This window comes from Ursus americanus, chromosome 22 (assembly GCF_024610735.1).
Source record: "Ursus americanus isolate L20-20 chromosome 22, mUrsAme1.1.p, whole genome shotgun sequence".
Classification (NCBI taxonomy): Eukaryota; Metazoa; Chordata; class Mammalia; order Carnivora; family Ursidae; genus Ursus; species Ursus americanus.
Genome location: NC_142148.1, coordinates 12,344,361 through 12,365,755, shown reverse-complemented (window position 1 = coordinate 12,365,755; position 21,395 = coordinate 12,344,361). Strand labels below are relative to the sequence as shown.

At 52.9% G+C, this 21,395-nt stretch overlaps 1 protein-coding gene across 1 annotated transcript in view; it reads right to left on the bottom strand.

Annotated features, from left to right (window-relative positions):
* PREX1 (phosphatidylinositol-3,4,5-trisphosphate dependent Rac exchange factor 1) overlaps nucleotides 1-21,395 on the bottom strand; it is a 174,615-nt gene that overhangs the window by 53,227 nt on the left and 99,993 nt on the right. Inside the window, exons 7-10 of the mRNA XM_087853518.1 lie at nucleotides 16,246-16,379; nucleotides 9,594-9,712; nucleotides 8,041-8,190; nucleotides 5,523-5,670 (exon numbers count right to left, since the gene is read on the bottom strand). Coding sequence (XP_087709644.1) covers nucleotides 5,523-5,670; nucleotides 8,041-8,190; nucleotides 9,594-9,712; nucleotides 16,246-16,379 — 551 coding nt within the window. The remainder of the gene's footprint in view (nucleotides 1-5,522; nucleotides 5,671-8,040; nucleotides 8,191-9,593; nucleotides 9,713-16,245; nucleotides 16,380-21,395) is intronic.

The following is a 21,395-nucleotide window of genomic DNA, read 5'->3' as shown; positions in this document are numbered from 1 at the left end:
CACTTTCTCTCTCTCTCAAAAAAAAAAAAAAAAAAAAAAAGGAAGAGGAGGAGGAGGAGGCGCCAGGTTAAGGCTATGCTGAACCAGCCAGGGCTGGGGCTCCTGAAGACGCCAGCCACCCCTCCACACAGCTGACGGCGGCCACATGGGAAGACGAAAGCATCTTACTTTCCAAGAGAAGCCGGAAATTCGGCATTTCCTGGGAAATCTCCCAACTGTTAAATGTTGATATATAATCCCAAATTTCCTGAAAGCACCATGTGGCCCACGTAAAACACGTGCGCGAACTGCACTAGGTCAGTGCGGCACCGCGTGCCTCCACCGGGGCAAGGAAGGGTGTTCTAGGCAGGGGATGAGCACATGCAAAGGCCCCGAGTGAGAAGGAAGGTGGGAAACCAGCCACCTGCCAGTGGCTGGACGTTGGGTACGAAGAGCAGCAAGATCCAGCTGTTCAGAGAGATGCAACTGGGAGCACTGAGCTGGGGACACAGAGAGAAGGTCAGCCGAGGCTGGTGGGGAGTCTGGGATTCAGGCAACGGGGCACTGGTTGAGTTAGCACGTGCCCAGCGTCTGCCCTCCTTCCCTCCTGACCCCCAGAATCACTACCACGTGTCAAGCCCAATGCTGGGCACAGGGATACACGGGTGTGTCTTTGCCTTCTCCCTGGGACAGTCCCCTGAGCTCAGGCCCAATGTACCACTCACCACCCGGTACGGCAGTCCCCTTGTTCTCACCTGTCTCCTCCGTGAGGGCAGGACTGGGGGTTTTATATCTGTCCCTGTAATTCCACTGCCTGAAGCTGCTTCCTGAAGAATTCCTGGAGAAGCTTCCCGCAGCAATGTCCGACAAATCATGACTGATGGGCTCTTCCCCACGGATACCCTGCACCTGTGTGTGCAGGCAGCTGAGACACGAGGCCCCTCCCACCTCAGACCTTCTATTCCGGCAGACATCCATCAATGAATGACATCTAACCTCTGGCAAGGGGGAAACCAAAGGCATTCTCCTTCCAGGAAGCCTTCCCTGACTGCCCCTGCCAGTCACACCATTACACTTGTCCCCTGAGTTCTTACAGCTCTGACAGTTCCTCCATCCAGAGCCTGTGTGATGAGCTCATCCTCATCCCACTCTTCTGCTTATTAGACTCTGAATGGCTCCCCAGGGCACCCAGAATAAAACCCACCCCCCGATCCCCCTTCCCTGACCGAAATGGCCCCTGCCAACCCCCGCAGCCTCATCTCCCACTCCCTGGCTACTCCCTCGCTCTAGCCACACTGGCCTGGCTGTCTCTTAATTACTTACTCAAGGCTCATTCCAGCCGTGGGGTTTTTACACCTGCTGTTCCCTTTGCCAGGCAGGCTGTTCCCCGATCTTCTCATGACTGGTTCTTGCTTATCATCTAGAGCTTGGTTAAAATGTCACCTCCCCTGAGAGGCTCTTCCTGACCACCCTGGCTGAAACAGCACCCGATTTCCTCACCTCCTTAACATCAAGCTAACTCAGCATCCGTTCACTCGCTGAAATCCCCTCAACACAGAGAGGTGCCGGTGGCTGTCCACTTGTGTATTTTCTGGTTCCCCACTGGACAGTTAGCTCCATGAGGACAGGGGTTCATCTGTCCTGCTCCCTGCTGCACACAGTAAGGGCTCAGTAAACACTGAACGAACGGCACGGAAGCACGAATGAATCGATTCTGTCTGCGCAAGATCTATTTTCTTTGTGCGTTCTGTCTCGGAGCAGGGCAGAAACAGGCCACCCCCATGCACACTTCTGTCACTCTGGCCAGCACGGTGCTCAGCACGTCACATGCATTTTCTCACGGAGGCCTCTGACAATCCTGTGAAGCGTATTTGATTATTTCTCATTACTGGTCATTTACTGAAGCTCAGAGAGGTTAAGAAACTTGCCCACAGTCACACAGCTAGAAGAGGAACCAGGGCTTGCATCCAAGTCTGACTCAAAGCCCAACCCTCAAAAGTTATGAAGATAAATCAGACACGTTTTGTATTCATGGATTCCCTCTCTGTGGCTGTGTGACCTTACACAGGACCTCTTCCCTCTCTGTGCCTCAATTCTCTTACCCTTAAAATGGGGATAATGGCAGTGACCTGCCTCGCAGTGCTGTATGCGGGTTAAAAGGCATAGCCACCTGCCAGTGCCTGGAGCAGAGAAAAGGTTGATAATTGTGTCTGGGTGCCTATAGGTTCCTTCCACCCGAAGGGACCAAGGAGGCTCCCACAGGAGAAGGGGAAGGAGGAAGGTCTGGACACAGAGCAGAGCTGTGCCGGGAGAAGAGCTTTATTACAACAGTCTTCTGCAGGAAGTCTGGTCCGTAAGGCCCCGGTGATTGTAAAACAAGCTTCAATCCTGGCCCTGTTTCAAATGGGCAGTAAGAGAAATCTCCCTAATCCTTCCTGAGGAGACAGAACCCTCCGCTGAAGCTCTAATCACAGACAGGTTATCCCATCCGGCTGGACTGAGCTCCCCAGGGGGCCTGGCAGGAGGCGGAGAGGTCGTCTGACCCAGGGGGCCCGGAAGCAAGCCCCTCCCGAGAAAAAAACCTCGTTTCTGCCCAGGGATTACAGACTAGCTGACGGAGACGAGCCAAGCTGCCCCTTCCCTGCTTCCCGCAGGTCCCGGGTCCACACTCTCCTCGCCACACACCCTCCCAGGGAGCTCACGGCTGGGGTTGCTGACCCCTGGACGCAACAGGGCAGCCCCAGTCCAGGCCATCCCCCGACCACCCCTCAGGAGCCCAACCACCCCCCCAAAATCTCCTGCCTGCTGCCCCTTCCACCACAAGCCTCAGGCTGTGACCAGTGAGCTCCGCCCCAGCTCCACACTTGGGTCCCAAAGGCCTGTCCCACATTGGTATTTAAATGTCTCCAGGGCATTTCGACCTTAGCGTGTCCAAACCTAGCTGCCGCTGCGTCCTGTCTCTGCACCTTCCTCACCTGGCTTCCAGGACGCCACACTTGCCCCGAGTGCCTCCTACCTTTCTGCCTGCTCCCTCTTAGCCCTTCCTCCTGACGCCGGCGGCCCCAAGGCCCAGTACCTGCCTCGGCTCTCCCTGCACGTCCCCTTGCAGAGTTCAGTCCCATGGCTTTAAAAACCATCAAAATGGGGGCGCCTGTGTGGCTCAGTCGTGAAGCGTCTGCCTTCGGCTCAGGGCGTGATCCCGGCGTTCTGGGATCGAGCCCCGCATCAGGCTCCTCCGCTGGGAGCCTGCTTCTTCCTCTCCCACTCCCCCTGCTTGTGTTCCCTCTCTCGCTGGCTGTCTCTCTCTCTCTCTCAAATAAATAAAATCTTTAAAAAATAAAAAAATAAAAATAAAAACCATCAAAATGTTTTGATGGCACCTGGGTGGCTCAGTCGGTTAAGCATCTGCCTTCAGCTCAGGTCATGATCTTGGGGTCCTGGGATCAAGCCCCGCATCAGGTTCCCCACTTAGCAGGGAGTCTGCTTCTCCCTCTCCCTCTGCCCCTCCCGCAGCTCGTGCTGTCTCTCAAATAAATGAATAAAATCTTTGAAAATAAATACAAATGCCCACATGCCCGCCTTTACTTCTTCAACCCAGTCCTTTCTCCCCAAGTCAAGATCTATAGCCAACTAACGGTCGTCCAGGTGTCTACGAGTCTCAAGGGAACCTGTTCGAAAGGGACCTCTGAGCTCTACTCTCGCCCCCAAAACCCGCTCCTCCATCCGTCTCCCTCCCCTTCTCAGCAAGCGGCAACTCCAGACTTCCAGGGGCTCACAATCCTCAGCTCTCTTTTTTCTCACCCGACCAGCAAATGCGGTCACTTTCAAAATGATGCAGAATGCAACCACTTCCCCCATCTTTACTGTGACTCCCTTTGTCCAAATCACCTCTCCCCTGGTCCGTGGCAACATCATAACACAAAGGCTTGTATCCAGGGCCTCTTCAAGAGCTTTTGGGAAGTGGGTGGGTTATAAGTCAATACGATCTCAAAAAAGTCCCCGCCGCCCAGGCAAACTCCCCTCCCCTGCTGGACCACAAGCTCCGTGAGGTTGGCACCCTCCGTGCAGACCCCCACGTCGAGCGCACAGCAGGGCTGACACATAGCTTGGCAATTTTAGTGGGACGGTGTATCGGCCGCCCCCACCAGGTGAAGGAGATGTAAATCTGGGTTTGAGATACACCTGTGCTCTGACCCCTTGGATCCTTGGTTATAAAATGGGCGCAGGGGGGGAAATGTTTTACTATTGGGAAGGAATGTATTTCCCAAACAGAGACGTTGGAGGCCCTCAAATCCTGAAAGCTTTCAGGAGCCTCCCTTTGTCCCTCACGTGTAACTCAGGCAGGGAGGCCTCACGGGACGCCAACCCTGTCCACACCCTGGTCTCGGACTTCCAGCCTCTAGGACCATGAGGCGGTAAGTTTCTGTTTAAGCTGCTCGGTCTGCGGTGCGTGGTGACAGCAGCCTGCGTGGACTGATGCAAAGGCCCACGTCTGCTCTTCGGCACTTCCAGCAACTCTGACATCAACTCCCTGTGTTAAAGACCTCTTCGCTTGAAATATCTATGGTGACTTCCGTTTTGAGTGTGAGGACAGTGTCTCTCAATCCCTCACTTGAAATATCTATGGTGACTTCCGTTTTGAGTGTGAGGACAGTGTCTCTCAATCCCTCACTTGAAATATCTATGGTGACTTCCATTTTGAGTGTGAGGACAGTGTCTCTCAATCCCTCACTTGAAATATCTATGGTGACTTCCGTTTTGAGTGTGAGGACAGTGTCTCTCAATCCCTCACTTGAAATATCTATGGTGACTTCCATTTTGAGTGTGAGGACAGTGTCTCTCAATCCCTCACTTGAAATATCTATGGTGACTTCCATTTTGAGTGTGAGGACAGTGTCTCTCAATCCCTCACTTGAAATATCTATGGTGACTTCCGTTTTGAGTGTGAGGACAGTGTCTCTCAATCCCTCACTTGAAATATCTATGGTGACTTCCATTTTGAGTGTGAGGACAGTGTCTCTCAATCCCTCACTTGAAATATCTATGGTGACTTCCGTTTTGAGTGTGAGGACAGTGTCTCTCAATCCCTGGTGGGCAACCCATTAGTAGTTTGTGAAATCAATGCCATGGTCTTGCTTCACATTATTTTTAAAACAAATGAAGAAATGAGTAACATACCAAGGACAAGGCAGAATAGCAAAGAAAGAGAACAGAAAAGACACAGAAGAGATACTTCCAGCACATACCCAGCACGGTAAGCTTCGTGAAACTGGCTTCGATCATACGTCACATGGATGTGTGCCCCAGGTGACAACATAAAACTTATGTTCTGCAGTGAGTTGTGGCAGGAAACATTTGAAAGACCTGACGGGGGACCCCACTATCCTTCCTGACCTCTGAGGTCTGTTACACGAGGATGCGGGGTGCTTTAGCAGCTCTGCCCCGCAGGGCTCCGGGAGAAGAGCCAGGTGGGCACAGTCTGGCCCACCTGCTGCCCGGGACCAGCCCAGGGACCCCGCAGAGGCCTGGGTGGGGCCACTCACTTGCCGAGGAAGCACTTGGGGACGGTGCTCAGTTTTCTCCGGCGGTCCTTGATCAGGTTCACCTTCTTGTTCATCATCATGTGGTAAAGCTTCTCCCCCTTCTCCGCAATCATGACGTAGGCGTCCCGCTCCATGCCCAGCTTCAGGCCTACGGAGGAGGCATATGGTCAGCACTCAGGCGGGCGTCGGCACCAGGGAGCAGAGAAGGGCAGGCCTGCAGCTCCTGGAAGCCCGCCGCCCAGCCGCCCCCATGACTGCCCCAGCCGGGGTCACCTATAGGGCACTCACTGCGTGTCAGCCACTGCTCCAAGCACCTGCCAGTGGCTCCTGGCACAACCCTGCTTGGGGGGGGAGGGGAGGCTGATCTCCCCCATCTTACAGATGGCAAAGCTGAGGCCCAGAGAGATTAGTCCCAGGGTAATAAGCAGTCAAGCTCATTTGACCCTTCAACCTGACCATGGGTTTCCAAATTCAGAGGTTATCAGAAAGCCTACTGAGTTCTTCTAGCCAGGGATAAAAATTTGCCCATTTCTTTAGACAATACACACAGAACCCTGACCAGATCCCTGCCCACATTTTCTACTTGGACCCTGTCCACTCCTGACAACTGCAGTGACAAATAACAATAGAAAATGCTGGAAGCACCTACTATACGCCACTTAATCCTCAAGAAACCTGTTAGGCAAAATAATCCCCCTTTACAAATGAAGACACGGAGGCCCAGAGAAATGTAGCTGTCTGTCTGTTCCCCAACTAGACGTGGCGAACCAGGATTTCGACCCAGATCTGTGCTCCTGATCCCAGCCTGCACCATCCCCCGCACACCCAGCCCTGAGGTCAAGGTTTGGACAACACCCGATCTAACGACTGAGGCCCACGGAGGCCACACCCTACTGGTGCTCGCATATACCCTGCAAGGACCACAGCTTTCCATTCTGACCACAAAGACACTGATCAGCCACACCCAGGCCAGTCCACACCCCTGAACCCCACCCCCGTCCTGAGCACACGCCCAGCCCTGACCAGTTTCAGGGCTCACAAGCTTGCCAACCAGGGGCCAGCTTCAGGGGTTAGCTGGGCCTCAAACCACTGGAAAAAACTGTGAACAAAATTTAAAGTCAAGAGGGACGCCTAGGTGGCACAGCGGTTAAGCGTCTGCCTTCGGCTCAGGGCGTGATCTCGGCGATCTGGGATCGAGCCCCACATCAGGCTCTTCTGCTACAAGCCTGCTTCTTCCTCTCCCACTCCCCCTGCTTGTGTTCCCTCTCTCACTGGCTGTCTCTATCTCTGTCGAATAAATAAACAAAATCTTTAAAAAAAAAAATTTTAAAGTCAAGAAATACCACCTGAAACTTAAAATCTAGCTTCTCTACGGAAAAGAAAAAACAATGGATCCAGCCCTGCTGGGCCCATATTCCTGAGAGATGGTGGTGACTTGCTGACGGATGGAAGTAGGAGGGAAAGGGAAGTGGGCGGATTTGACAGAAGTAAAGGGACTCCATATACTGAGTTTGGGGAGTGGGCAGAAACCAGGGACGGCACCAAGAGTTTGAATCTGAGGCCCCAGGCAAAGGGAGGAACCAGGTACTGAGATGGGGAACCTCCAGGTTTGGAGCGGAAGGCAGGGTGGAAATCAGGAGTTCTGACTAGACACGGCAAGTGTGAGAGGTCTATGACACACCCAAGTGGAAGGCTGCAGATTCAGAGAAAACTGCCTCGGTTTCCTCCTTTGCAAAGGTGGGGGGAGGGGGTAGGGTTTTTAGGATCATGTGTCAAATTTCCCAAGTAAGGTCAAATCCAAACCGCATTTAGCAGCATTACAACCCTGTGCAGCAGGAACGTTTTATCCCCACTTCTCAGACGGCATCACTGAGCTCTGGCAAGCTAAAGTAACTTGCCCCCCGACATAGCACAGCTCCCTTTTCCCAGATCTCTGCACAACAACCCAAAGCCAGGTCCCAACCCCACCCAGCTACCACACCCAGCCCCGCACGACGTTATGCAAGCTGCCTCGGGGGAACCTGGGCCCAGAGAGATCTGTGACCACAGTCAATGAGCGGCCCCCAAGCATCCTCCTCCCAGATGCAGACTCCGAGTCTCAAGCACAAAGAACCCTAGCTGAAGGAAACAGAACCGTGGGGGAGACAGAGGCATGCAGGGAACGTCTTGGCTACCAGCCCTCAAGGGTGAAGGGTGCCAAGAATCTCAGGGTGGCCAACCATGTGACCCTTGACCCTTGGGCAAGTCCCTTCCACGGGGCCTCAGTTTCACCATCTGTCGAGTGGGCTCTAACAGATGCCCTCGGGTGATCTAAGATACCACCAAGTTGTAACACAGCCCTTCACTGACCTGCTTCTTATACCTCCAACCTCTCTGGAAAGGACCCCAGCTCCTTCCCTGGACGCAGTCCTCACTCTGCAGACGTGACCAGCCTAGGGGAAGCCATACACACACCAGGATCCCAGGAAAGCCCTCCAGAGCCACCATTCTTCGGAGGCCCAGGAGAGGGCCCACTCACTCTCACGCTGTTCCCGCTCGCGGATGATGGCATCCAGCCACTTCTGCTTCTCCTCCGCTGTCTTGGCCATGCAGACGAACCACTTGTTTTTGGCCGTGTTGTGGATCTTCCAGCCGTTGGTGACAGTGTAGCCGTTGCTGTGGTAATCCGCTGGCAGGGGCAGAAGGCAAAGGTGGGTGAGCCCGGACTCAGCCATACAACTCTGAACGGTCCCCGCTGCACGCTTGAAAGCAAGATCACGGGACCAGTGCATCTCGCTCCAGAAAGGCAGGGTGCCAGGGGCACCAACAGGAACAGGGTCTGAGAGCTGAACTTGCAACCCTTCGAATGCTCACTCCTTCTCCTCTCTATTCTCTGCAAAGAACAGAAGATCTGCAAACGAAGACCCCCACCCCTCAATTACGGGGGCTTCAAGACCCCACAGTCCGGGCACAAATGCAGGAGTCCCAGAGCCTGGGATTATGTCCCAGCCTCCCTGCCCATCTCATCTGGGCAAGCCTACTTAAAACCTAGTGCAAGCCCAACAAAATCAAGTCCGGGGCCCCTACGCACTGCTCGCTGGGATGGGGACTGGCCACCATCTTTAAAAACAGGCTATCATTTTCCAGGGAAGTGGAAGCTGCCCATACCCTAAATCCAAGGAGGGGGTCCACAGGTTTCGTGACACTGCCAAAGGAGTCTGTGTCTCAAAACCAGTTAGGAACTCCTGCCCTCGCCAAGTCCAAGGGCGCATGCAGAAATAGGTTCACACAAGACTGCTCACGGCCTCACTGTGCATAATAGCAAACAGCAGAAATGACCCAAATGTCTATCACCACAGGCATGAATAAGAGTGTCACACAGCAGTGGGAACCAACACCGTGCAGACGGCTACATGCAGAAACACAGAGCGAGGTGCGAAAGAACACACGATATTTTATGACCCTTTAGACAGACTCATAAGGCGAGATCTATACAACCACATGGATATGTTTAAAGCCACTTAATATGCACATAATGATATAACCATTTAAAGAAAGTTTTGAAACAAATTTTCATTAAGATGTTTACTAACGCGTACCTAGGAGATAAAAATGTTTTTTAAAGAGCAAGAAAATGATCATCAGACAACTTGGACAGTTACCTCTGGGGGACAGGAGGTGCTGTGACTGAGAGGGGTGTGTGAGGAGCTTCCGAGGTACGTGCAGCGTTTTACGTATTAACTTGAATGGTGACTACCCAGGGGCTCACTAGATGTGCATTATGTTTTAGACACTTTTCTTAGGTAGGTTACATGTCAAATCAAAGGAAAAACTGAGGAGCGCCCGGGTGGCTCAGTCAGTTAAGCATCAGACTCTAGATTTCGGCTCAGGTTATGGTTTCAGGGTCGTGAGATCAAGCCCCGCATCGGGGTCCACGCCCAGCATGGTGGCCTGCTTAAGAGTCTCTCTCTCCCTCTCCCTCTGCACCTCCCAACCTCACAAAAAAAAAGAAAGAAAGGAAAGAAAAAACAGAGACTGTGCCACGGAGCAGGTGGGGCTGGAGCTCAGGAGGGCCTTGGGGTTAGGGTCTACCTGTCCCATCTTCCACATTCTCCACCTCCATGACTTCAGTGTTGATTCGACCCCTGAAGATGTAGAGGGAGCCATTGATGGACTTGGTCCTCTTGGTGGATTTCTTGCTCCCGGTGACCCTGAAAGACAGCAGGAAGTCAACAACCCCTATGTCTCACCTAACAGGGGCTGGAAAGAGCAAAGGGAAGCAGAGCGGTAATCTGGAAGGGCGCCCGGAGATGGCAGGAGCACTGCACCGGGCTCAGGAGCATGGGTTTTCGGCTGGTGGCTGGCTGACCTGAACAAGTCACTTCTCCACTTCCAGACGCAGTTTCTCCATCTGGAAAACAGGCTCGTCGCCTTGCTGACCTCACAGAGCCATAGCTAACAGTTGACACTGATGAGAAACTAATCAGAAGCAATAGAAACTCATCCCTCTTGGCTCGAAAGTGGGTAGGGGCTCTCAGAGTGTCTAATAGAGGGGTCTTCCTGAAATCAGACCGGAGAAGAAGGGTGCCCAGAGTCAGCAGTCCACCCAACTATCCCCATCCAGCTGCCCACCATTCATGCCCTCGCTCAGGTCCATCTGCCACTCACTCAGTCACTCAACAAACATCTGACCAGAGCTTCCTATGGAGAGGATGCCAAGTTGGGGCCAAGGCAAGTCACTCATCCATGCATTCAACAAGCACTTTAGAGAACACCTACTGAGTGCCAGCACTCCGCTAGGAGCTGGGGCTACAGCAGTGAACAAAACAAAGTCTCTGAGAACTCATCCTCCGATATGAGGGGGCAGGGGCACAGAGACAGCCGCTAAGCAGAGAAGTCAAAGACGAGTGACGTCAGGAGTGCTAAATGTGTGGTTAAATAAAGCAGAGAAGGGAGTCTCAGGGCTCGAAGGCCACTTTGTGGTGCACACAGGCCCCTCTGCTCCACCAGGTGCGGGATGTTCCCACATCCATTGGCCTGATGTGCTCCTGTCGCTATAATTGGGTAAACTATGTGTTATGTAAGTGAGGACATATGAACGTGGAAAGAGAGTTGTCTCCCTGAAAATTAAACTGTTTTGGAAAGACCTGAAAAAGGTGAGTTGCTTTTGTGTTAAGAGTGAACTTACCCTCAAAGAAGAGACCTTGGCTCCCAATGAAAAGAATGTTTAATGAATGCAATGTGTGTGCTTTTAATTAAAATAAAATATTGAAGGTTTGTAAAAATAATAATAATAAAGGAGATGGTTGGGAGGGTGATTTTAACTGGGACCGGGGAGGGAGAGGTGGTCAGGGGAGGCCTCATGAAGAGGTGGCTTTGGAGCAAAGACCTAGGGAAGATGATGGAGGAGCCTAGCAGGGTATCTGGGGAGGAACATTCCAGGCGGAGGACACAGCCCTCATGCCACATTGCAAGGAGCAACAAGCCAGCTGGCGGCTGGGGCGGAGTGGGTGAGGGCAAGTGTGGGGAAAGGGGTCAGAGCGGCCACACAGGCCAGATCCTGCGGGGTCTTGTGGGCCAGGAAGATGGACTCCTCCTGCCAGTGTGAGATGGGGGCCATGGAGGGTCTGAGCAGAGGAAGAACACGATCTGATCCAGGTTATAAAAGGCTCCCCCTGGCTTCCTGTGGAGAAGGGACGGCAGGTGGGGCCAGCAGAAAGCAGGGGGGGAGCTAGGAGCCAACAAGCAGCGCGATGGTTTGTGCGTGCCTACCCACGTGCCCCTATACCCGTGAGCACATGTACAAGCTTCTGTAAGCTTTTCATTACAGTAGAAAATCCACACAGGGAGAAAATGCCCAAAGAAGGACGTGGCTCGTTTCACTTCTATAGAGTGAGCACCTCCATCATCACTGTAAACACCCCCAAAGCCCCCCACCTTGCCCCCTTCCCAGTCACTCCCCCCGTCTCCCCTGCAAGGGTCACCACTATCCTGACCTATGACCCGTGGCTTCCTCTGCCTATTCTGGAACTTCACACACATGGAATCGCAAAGGCTGACGGTGACGGGTATGTCGGCTGATTCCCGTCTGACGCAGCCATGACTGTTCTTGCGCGGGTCTTACGAAGAACACACGTGCACGTCTGCACAGGGGATCTACCTGAACTGTGAGTTACGAGGGAGGTACGCGGTCGGCTCTACCAGAGAATGCCAAGCTGTTTTCCAAAGTAGTTGCACCAATTCTCCCCACCGCGGTAGAGTAGGAACATTCCGGTGGCTCCCCATCCTCTGTAGCGAATTTCCATGCTGGCCATTGTGGTGGGCAGAGTCACGGCTCATTAAACATTTCACTGGTATCTCCCTGGTGAGTAACGGGGCTGAGCACCTTTCCATGTTTATTGGCCATCTGGTCCTGTGGCCCACGGGCTTTTGTGAAATGACTGTCCCTTGGGCATTTTTCTGTTGGGTTAACTTTTTCCTGATGATTTATAGTAAGAGTTGGCAAATGTTTTCTGAAAAGGGCCAGAAAGATAGCAAACATTCTCAGTTTCGTGGGCTCCATGGTCTCTGTGTCAAAGATTCCACTCCGCCCTTGCCGCAGGAAAGCATCCACGGACAACACCAAAACAAATGGGCATGCCGTGTGCCAATCAATCTTTATTTATAGAAACAGACAGAGACCCAAATTTGACTTATAGGACTTCTTAATATACTCTGGATGTAAGCCCCCTGTCAGTTAAATGGATTGCGAAGATCCCTAATCCACAGCTTAGCTTTTTACTCTCTTCACAGTGTCTTTTGATGAGCAGTTTTTAATTTTAATGTAATCTGATGAATCTGTTTTTCCTTTAGAATTACACTTTTTGTCCGATTCAAGAAATCTTTGCTTACCACCAAACCGTGAAGATAGTCTCCTATGCCTTCTTCTGGAAGCCTGATTGCTCTACCCTGCACATTGAAATCTGTGATCCATCTGAGGTTGATTTTCCGTGCATTGTGTGAGCTGACAGTCAAGACTCAGTTTCCCCCATTGGATATCAAACGAACCAAACGACCACTTCCATGGGGGGCTGCTCCTGAACTCGCTCTTCTCTTCCACTACGCTCTTTGTCTGATTTTGCACCAATACGACGTTGTCTTAATAACCGCAGCTGTGGAGGAAAGCCGGGGTACTGCAGTAGGAGGCCCCCAGCTTTGTCCTTTCTCAAACTGTCGAGGCGATTTTGTGTTTCTGTATAAATTTTACAGTCATTTACACATACACACACAAAAACTCCCTTCTGGAATTCCTACTAGAATGACACTGAAGTTCTGGCCAAAGTTTGGGGACAGAAGGAAGGGACTTGCTGAAGGAGTGGGCGTGGGGTGAGGCAGGTCAGCATCAAGGTCAACTACAGCTCTGGCCTGGGCTCTTGGGTAAACGGTAGCACGTTTACTCAGAACGAGGAAGACTCGAGGAGGAAAAGGTCTGTGGCGGGAGTTGTGATGAAAATGAAGAATCTTTCTTTAGACACGATTTAAGTGTGAGCTGCGTGCAAGACCCCCAAAGGAAGCCAGAGAGTGGTAATTCTTCTCCTTTACGTACACGTGCCAGGCCTTATTCTAACCCATTTACGTGTTTTATAGTACTTCATCTAGAAAAACAATCCTATCGGATGGGGAGGACTTTTAGCCCCATTGAACAGATAGGAAAATAGAGGCACAGAAAGCTGACAGAACTTGCCCAAGGCCGCAGGGCCAGTGAGCGGCAGGGCCTCTGTGCCCTTAAGCCCCACACGCTGCTGCTACTTCTAAGATGCCAACAAGCCTTAGTTGAGGCATTAGAGATGGAGCTCTTCTCGGGTTCTTCTCTTCTTGGGGGCCTCAGTTTCCCATTCCAAAGAATGGGGAGGTGGGCTCTCAGAACACTCCTTCCGCTTCTGATATCCAAGGAGCCTCTACTTTAGAATTAGGCCAGAAACGCTCTGAGTCAGAGACCTTCCCTGACCCGTGTCCCGGACGGGCGGTGCCCCGCATGACCCAGGCAAAGACAAAACAGTCGGCAGACACCTAGCAGTGGCAGGCGTTTCCTGTGACCACATCAGTCAGGCCGGCCAGTTCCATCCACCCCTGCCCAATCCCTCTGGGACCTCTTGGAGCCCAGCCCTCTGGCTCCCCATCCAGAGGCAAGAATGCTGGCCGCCAGCCACGTTCTCTCAGGAGACAGATGTGCCCTTTCCCTCCAGCCAGCCTGGCTCACTCACAGAACTGAGGCAGGGAATGGCCTTAAAAGAGCTCATGGCAGCCACAGGGCCAGCCCTAGAAGGCCCACTTGGAATCCGGCACCAGAATCGGTCGCTATTGCTCCAACAGGTGCGACCACACGGACGGAGGAAAGGCGTGCGCTAGGGCGGCCGAAGGATGAGCAAAGTCAGTCAAAGCTGGAGCAGGTCACACACGACCGAAGGGACATTGTTTTCTAAACCCCAGTGTTCTGGGAAAGGTGCCTGCTTCAGACAGCCCGGGGCGCCTGGCAGGGAAGGGCGGAGGACTCTCAGGATGGGCCCAGCGAGAAGAGACGGGAAGCAAGGAGGAAGGAAAAGGGGGTGCTCGTGGGGGGACTGGGGGACTTGAGACAGACCCAGACAGACCTACCAGAGTGGGCAGGAATCAAACATCAAAAAAGGAAGACACATTCCAGGAGATGGTAGAAGAGGGAGGCCAAGGCCTTTAACCAGAAGGACCAAACGCGGAACAGGGAAGAAGGGCAGAGGGGGAGGGGCCCGTGGCTGAAGTGCCTACTATGTGCCTGGAGCTGTACCTGTACGTGAACAGGCACCCAACACGGATGGAGGTCAGTTAACAGTAACGGTAACGGCAGCTCACCCTTATTTTGTGAGCTTTGCTACGTACTGGGCACGCCTAACGCATTAGGCGATCCCTCTTTGAGATACATACGGTAATGCACCTGAGTTTGACATGAGGGAACTGAGGCAGAGAGAGGCAAAGCCACAGAGCTAGAGAAATGTGAACAGGGGTTCAACTGTAAGGGGCTTGGCTCTACACCAAACTCTACTGTAAGAAGGGGTTTATCATCCCCATTCTACAGAAGAGAAAACTGAGGCTCAGCGAGGTCAGGCTGGAGGAGAAAGAGAAGCCCACACCGATGCAAGGAACGCCATCATTCATCCTGTGGAAAGGTTCCTCACGATGACCTTAGGAGGCCAGCAAAAACAGACAAGGAAAAGGACACTCAGGGACAGTAAGGGACATGCCTAGAGCCACAAAGGAAGATGGAGGCAATGCTGATGGTAAGGCCCAGGGTCTGGACCTCCCCTCCGCCTTAGCTTTTCCTAGAGGAAGGAGTAAAGAAGCCTCTGGAAAGTCACTGTTTCAGCCCCGAAATAAGGTAACAAGAAGGAGGATTCAAAAAGCTTCTTCAGAATACTGGAAGAGAGGGGTCTCAGTCCACCAATCTATCCACCCAGCTCCCCACCCAGCCAGCCACCTGTTCCCCTACCCCTCTGTCTCCCAATTTTCCCTCTCTCCAACCATCCATCCACCCATCCACCCACTTGGTCATTCAATGACCCAACCCTCCATCCCAGAATCCAACCACCCCAACAACTATCAACCAACCATCCATCCATCCACCCCACTGACCATCTAGCTACTAGTCTCCCATTTTATGACCATCCCTCCATCAGTCCATTCATTTAAATATCACACATGAAGGCCCCAACTCACCATTCATCTGAACACGTCTGCCAGCTCACAGGTCTTCACGCACGTCTCCAGCTACCCAAGCACCCGTACATTCCCCCAGTTTTCTGTCCATCCCTCCATCCAGCCAACTCCTACACCTGCAACCACTCACCCCCTCGTTCCTTCATCTATTCACTCATCCACCCACAAATCCATTCACACATCCATCCACGATCCTCCCTGCCCCCCTTCATCCACCATCCACTCGTCCTCCACCCCCCATGCACCTGTCCCTCCTCCCATCTGCCCACACATCCCGTCATTCACACTTGCAGTCATGCACGCATCTGGACGTGTCTACCACTCACCCACCCATCCATTCATTCCTCGACTCTGCAAAGTGTGGGAAACTCCAGGGAAAAACACAAGGGTGGCAAACATACTATCCTTTCCCTCAAAACGCTTGAGAGTGGAAGAGCCCTCTGCCCTCGAATCCCCTACCTTTGGATCTTAGAATCATAGGATGTTAATGTCACAAAGATCCCCAAATTTCTGTGACCGTCTCGATCCACACTGTCCAATACAGCAGTCACAAGCCACGTGTGGCTACTGAGCACTTACAACGAGGACAGGACAAACCGAGAGGAGCTGTAAGTGTAAGATATGCAGCAGATTGAAGACTTCGCGTACAAAGCAAAACAAATACAAAATATCTCTTTAATCATTTTCAAAAATTGATTATACATTGGTTGTATACATTAAAATAATATTTAGAGATATATTGGAAAAAATAAATGATTTAAATTCACTTGCCCTGTTTCTTTTTGACCTTTTTAATGTGGCTGCTAGGAACATTTTAAGTAACACGTGTGGCTCGCGTAATTTTCCTATTAGGCAGTGCTGACCCAGAACAAACCCCTCAACTCGGAAGAGAGAAGGGAGGTCAAGAGAGGGAAGTGACGAGCCTCAGGGGTCACCGTGAGAGAGACCGTCAAGGTCCCACCCAATCCCTGCCCCCGGGCGCACCCGGCAGCCCCGCCCGCGCCGCCCAGCAGCTCACCTGGATTTCCGCTTGCAATAGACCAGCAGGTTGTCGAAGAGGAAGAAGGCCCTCTCCTGGATGTTGCCCGCGGAGATTTTTAACAGAGTCCCTTGGAGGAGGAGCTGGGTGCAGATGTCCGTGAGGTTGGAGCCCTGGGAGAGTGATGAGGGAGCAGGGAATGAGCTGGCCAATCTGGAAGAGCACTCGGGGCTATCCGCTTCCTTCCGAGACCGAACCTACCACTGCCTCGCTCGCGGCCCAAAACCTAAATGCGCCGCTGCGGGAAATCTGTCAGCAGACAGAAAAATCCAAACTATCTGATCGACGGCTTCTGTCTGTGGAGCAGGCTGGAACAATGCCGGGGAGAGCACATGGGGAGGCCCATTTCATAGAAGAAAAGCCTGTGCTCGGGGAGGGGAAATGACCCACCCGGCCCGCGGCCCACGCTGGCGTCCGGTTTTATTTTGGTTCAGTTCTTGCTTGAGGCTTAGGGTTTTTCATGTTTGTTTTGTTTTTGCCTATCCCTTCCTCATTTAAGTCTCGGCTGGTGATGGTATCACCCCGACCAGCATGCCTGTTGAGCATCAGTAAGCGTTTGCCCCTGTCTTCCAAGCACCTGTAACCGTCTCGGGCACACAGCAGAGCTCAGGAAATGCCTACAGAGCCGGTGCCAAACACAGTGCGAACGCCATCGGGGCAGGACCCTAGCCACAGACAGAACACAGGTGGAAGCAGGTCTCAGACTCTACCCGCTCACCTCTGCTAAGGGACGGGAGTGCCTACGACCTCACTGTGCGTGCAGCTCCCTGAATCTCCGTGACACGAGGCGGGGCACAGAGCTCTCAAAAGTGCGAAATGAGAGGAAGCTGGGAACACACCTGGGAGGGCCCAGGAGGCCAGCTACGCAGACTGCTCACCTGTCGCAGGAACAGAGTTTAGCTGGCACTTAGCCATCCAACCACAGACTCCGTTCCCCAGCATCCCTGGACCAGTGTGGTCATGTGACTAACATCTGGCCCGTGTGCCCCGTTTTTACAACATTCCCTTGAAAGAAAACAGCTTCCTCTCCTCTCCCTCCCTTCCCTCTTGTCACAGGCTGGAAGACAGCCGGAGTGAAGGCACGCGCTGTAGCAGACGGTGGAGCTGGGAGGAACCTGGGTCCAAAGGGAGCCCCTGCCCCGCCCCCGCCCAGCTCTGCTGCTGAGAAACCAACTTCTACCTCGTTTATGCCACCCTCTCTCCTTTCAGCACCCGACCATGCACTTGAACCCACACAACAGGATTAGGACCACGCCCATCAACAGGGAGACAGTGGGGTGCCTGTGACATTTAGGCCCAAGGGTTACTATGCAAAAGAGGGGTTCAGGGAGGTTCGTTTGACAGACCTGCAGATTACAGAGGCGGGAGAATGAGACACGATGCTGTCTCTGCCCAAAAATGAACTTGAGAAAGACAGAGGGAGAAGTGTGCCCCGTCTCCTTCCCCAAACACATGACACCCAGAACCAAAGAGGAGCTCATACCCGATGAGGTATGCTGACTCAGTTATTTCTGAGACCCAGGAAGGGGAACTGGTTCCAGAAACACAGAAATCAGGCTTTCTCCTAACTGCCCACTGCAGTCTCCCTTGCTCCATGCAGTGTCCCCTGAGCACAGCAAACTCATCTCCCAAAAATGCCAGAGAGCCCTCTGGGGCTCACTTGGGGTCCTGGGACACCCACCTCCCGAGGTCAAGGGCTAGGCAGCCTCGGGCAGGAGTGTGCAACCGTTAACAGAAATCACAGCATGGACGCCTGCCCCCTGCAGACGGGGATCGAACTCCACACACAGCCACCAGCGGCGGAGTGAACCCACCGCACCAGGGCTCGGGGCTCTCAGGATGAAGAGCCCCCCGGGACCCCCAGTATCCTCGCCAACAGGGTGAGCGTGACTCCTGGGGTGATGAGGCTCTATCCAGGGCCCACGGGCCAGCTCAGGGCAGAAGCCGTCCAGCCGCTCCTGGAGGCCGCCTGCCTCCCCACCTCGTCCCCTCACCTCACTCATGCCCACTTCTCTGCCCTTCCAGCCTCCAAAGGGGGATTCTAGCTGCTTGGATCCAGTACCTGGCCGGGCTGCAGGGCCCAGAACCCCGACGTCACACAGGCCTACCCCTGACCTCTCTGTCAACATCCAGGGACCACAGAGAGCAGTGAACCCAGCCTGGGAAGCTGCCCCTCCAGCCTTGGCCAAAGACCACCTAGCAAATACACCCGGAATGCCAAGGACACTACCAGCGGCTGCCCCGTCCGCCCTCGCCCTGCTGAGAAGCCCAGCTGGCTCTCGGTCTCCCCAGGATCCCTGCCCCTGGGTCAGGGGTGGTGCCGAGGATCGGATACACAGGGAAGAGGCTGGGCACCAAGGTGTCCGCCAGCCCGGGCTAGAGACTTGCGGACAGTGTAGACGTGCTCGACCTGAAGCGCTGACATGGAGAGAAGATGGGAAAGCTTACCACCCGCCCGTCACCGAAGGCAGACGCTTCGTGATCTGAGCCGCCAGGCGCCCCTGCCCACTACTGCTCTAAGTGTTTTAAACAAGTCCAGTTCATCCTTACGACAACTCTCATTTTACAGATGAAGAAACTGGAGCACAGAGCAGGAAAGTGACGTGTTCAAGGTCACACAGCTGGTCAGTGAGCAAGCTGGGATTTGAACCCAGACAGGATGGCCCCAATACCCAGGGGAGGGGGAGGGAGGGTTGCCTCTTAGAAGGTAACCTGACAACCTGAAGGGCTTTTTATGAGACAACTGGTCTAGAGCAGGGGTCTCCAAAGGGGAGAGACCACAGCCCCCTGGAGCACAAGGCATCCCAGGAAGGGTGGAAGGACCTATGACAATTTCTGTTTATGGTCTCTCTCTCTCTCTTTTTTTTTATTTGAATAACAATTTTATGGTTCCTCACTCCTGTTTCCTTCTGTCCCCTCGTGGGTGAGTGGGCAATTGACGGTCTCTTAAACCAGCGTTTCCAGAGCCAGCGAGACGAGTGTGCCCTACTTCCTTCTTATTAAGACCATGCATTTCTTTTTATTACTGTGAGCTTCGCACGAAAGTCCATGGGGCTTGCTCCCCAAGTGTCCCTCTGCGGGAGGGTCAGCCCACACCGGGTCTGAGCTGTAGCTAAAGTTGCATGATGCTTTTTCATCTAAAAAAAAAAACAAAACAAAACTAAGCATGAAACCCGCTCTGCGGCCACAGCTCCGCCCGACGTTTATGGAGCAGCACCGGTTTGAGTGCTGTGGATGCGTCCCTCCCGAACCCTCAAGTGACCCAAGAAGGGGGACCGCCATTATCCAGACTTTTCAGATGGGGAAACTGAGGACAAAGAACCCCTCCCCGCAAAGAGAGCTTGGCTCGTTCACTCGCTTCCACGGTATTGCAACATCCTGCCATTTCCTTGCGCCGTAAAGTGGATTTATGGCTTAACTTATCTGGTTTTAAGTAAACCAGTCTCACGACTAAAAAGGACAAGCAGCTTAGGAAGGATGGGAGAGGGGGAGGAGCCAGCGATCAGCGATCAAACTCATGATGCAAGCCCAAGCACACAGCCAGAGAGCAGCCGGGGAGAGGCTCCCCTCCCCCCACAACGAGTCCCCTGCCAGCCATATTCCAAGAGCTCGATGCAGCCAGCTAACCAGACTGGCGAGAGGTCAGATGGAAAGACCGGTAATTATCAGGAAGATTATCAGCAGTAAGGATCTGCAACCACGGCCATTCACCACAAACTACACCCTAAGTCACACTGTCCCCGAGGCTGTAAGGACAGAGCGCGTGAGGCCACCGCAAGGAGCTTCACTGTTACGCATCATTTCTTCTAGCTACGACACATTATTTTTACAAGTCACCTTGAGGATCAAACTGCATTTAAAAACCTTTCTATTACTGGCGCAGTCAGTGGAGCATGTGACTCTTGATCTCCGAGTTGCGAGTTCAAGCCCCACATTGGGTATAGAGATTACTTAAATAAATACACTTAAAAGGAAAAAAAAAAAACCTTTCTACTGCACAGAAAACCACTCTACTTCTTCCAAAGAGCAGTCACACTCCAATTTTCACTTTATCCTCAGAATGACACCAGGAGAGGGGCGCCTGGGTGGCTGAGTCTGTTAAGCGTCTGCCTTTGGCTCAGGTCATGATCCTAGGGTCCTGGAATTGAGCCTCGAAGTCAGGCTCCCTGCTCAGGGGGGAGTCTGCTTCTCCCCCTGCCTGCTGGTCCCCCTGCTTGTGCTCTCTCTCTCTCACACACAAATAAATAAAATCTTTAAAAAAAAAAAAAGAATGACACCAGGAGATACCTTCAAGAGATATTATTAGTCAAATTAAACGACCAAGGGCAAATGGAGGCCAAGAGAGCAGGACAGACTTGCCTGAGGCCGGGCAGTCTATCAGTTACAGGGCTGGGCCTCCAAAGCAAGTCCCCATGCCTCAGTTTCCTCAGCTTTCCAATGGGGATCATGAAGGCACCTCCGCTTAGCCCTGGCGACGTGTAATAGGGGCTCAGTAATTGCCAGAAATTCTTATTGTGCCGCATGCATGTCCTACCCAGAAACGGTGATCGAAATCAGGGCCACTCTCCAACTGTGGATTTTTCAGGGTCTAAAAGGACCCCCAAAGATCCTCAGTTCTTATTTCCCTAGGTCCTTCCCAGAAGTAGGCATCAAGAAATCACTTCTGCTCCGGCTGCCAAACTGCTTGCTCAATCTTCCTCTCCACAGGGGCCCATGTGAGAAATTTCTTCTTCAGCTGGTTTCCAGGAAACTCTCTGTCTCCCAGAAGAACAGTTCTGTCTTCCTTTTTTGAAAAATTAATATTGAGTAACTTATGTCTCCTGCTCTCTTCACCTTGGCTGCCAGGAAGCTCAAAGCCCAAACAGGCTTAAACACATCCTCCACTCTTTTTGCTCTTCAGGAAAGCGTGTTGGCTGAAAGTGGCCATGTGACCCCCTGGTCAATGAGATGAGAGGGGAAGTCTCTTTGGGGCTTCTGGGAAAGGTTTTCCTCCACTGAGGAGAAGAGCTCCCTCTCACTGAGCTGGCCGTGCCCCTGTCTCCTGCTATGTGGGAACACATGATGCCTGGAGCTCCCGCTCTCATGGAACCGGGAGGGCAAGGCCAACAGGACTGCAAGAGACAAAGTGG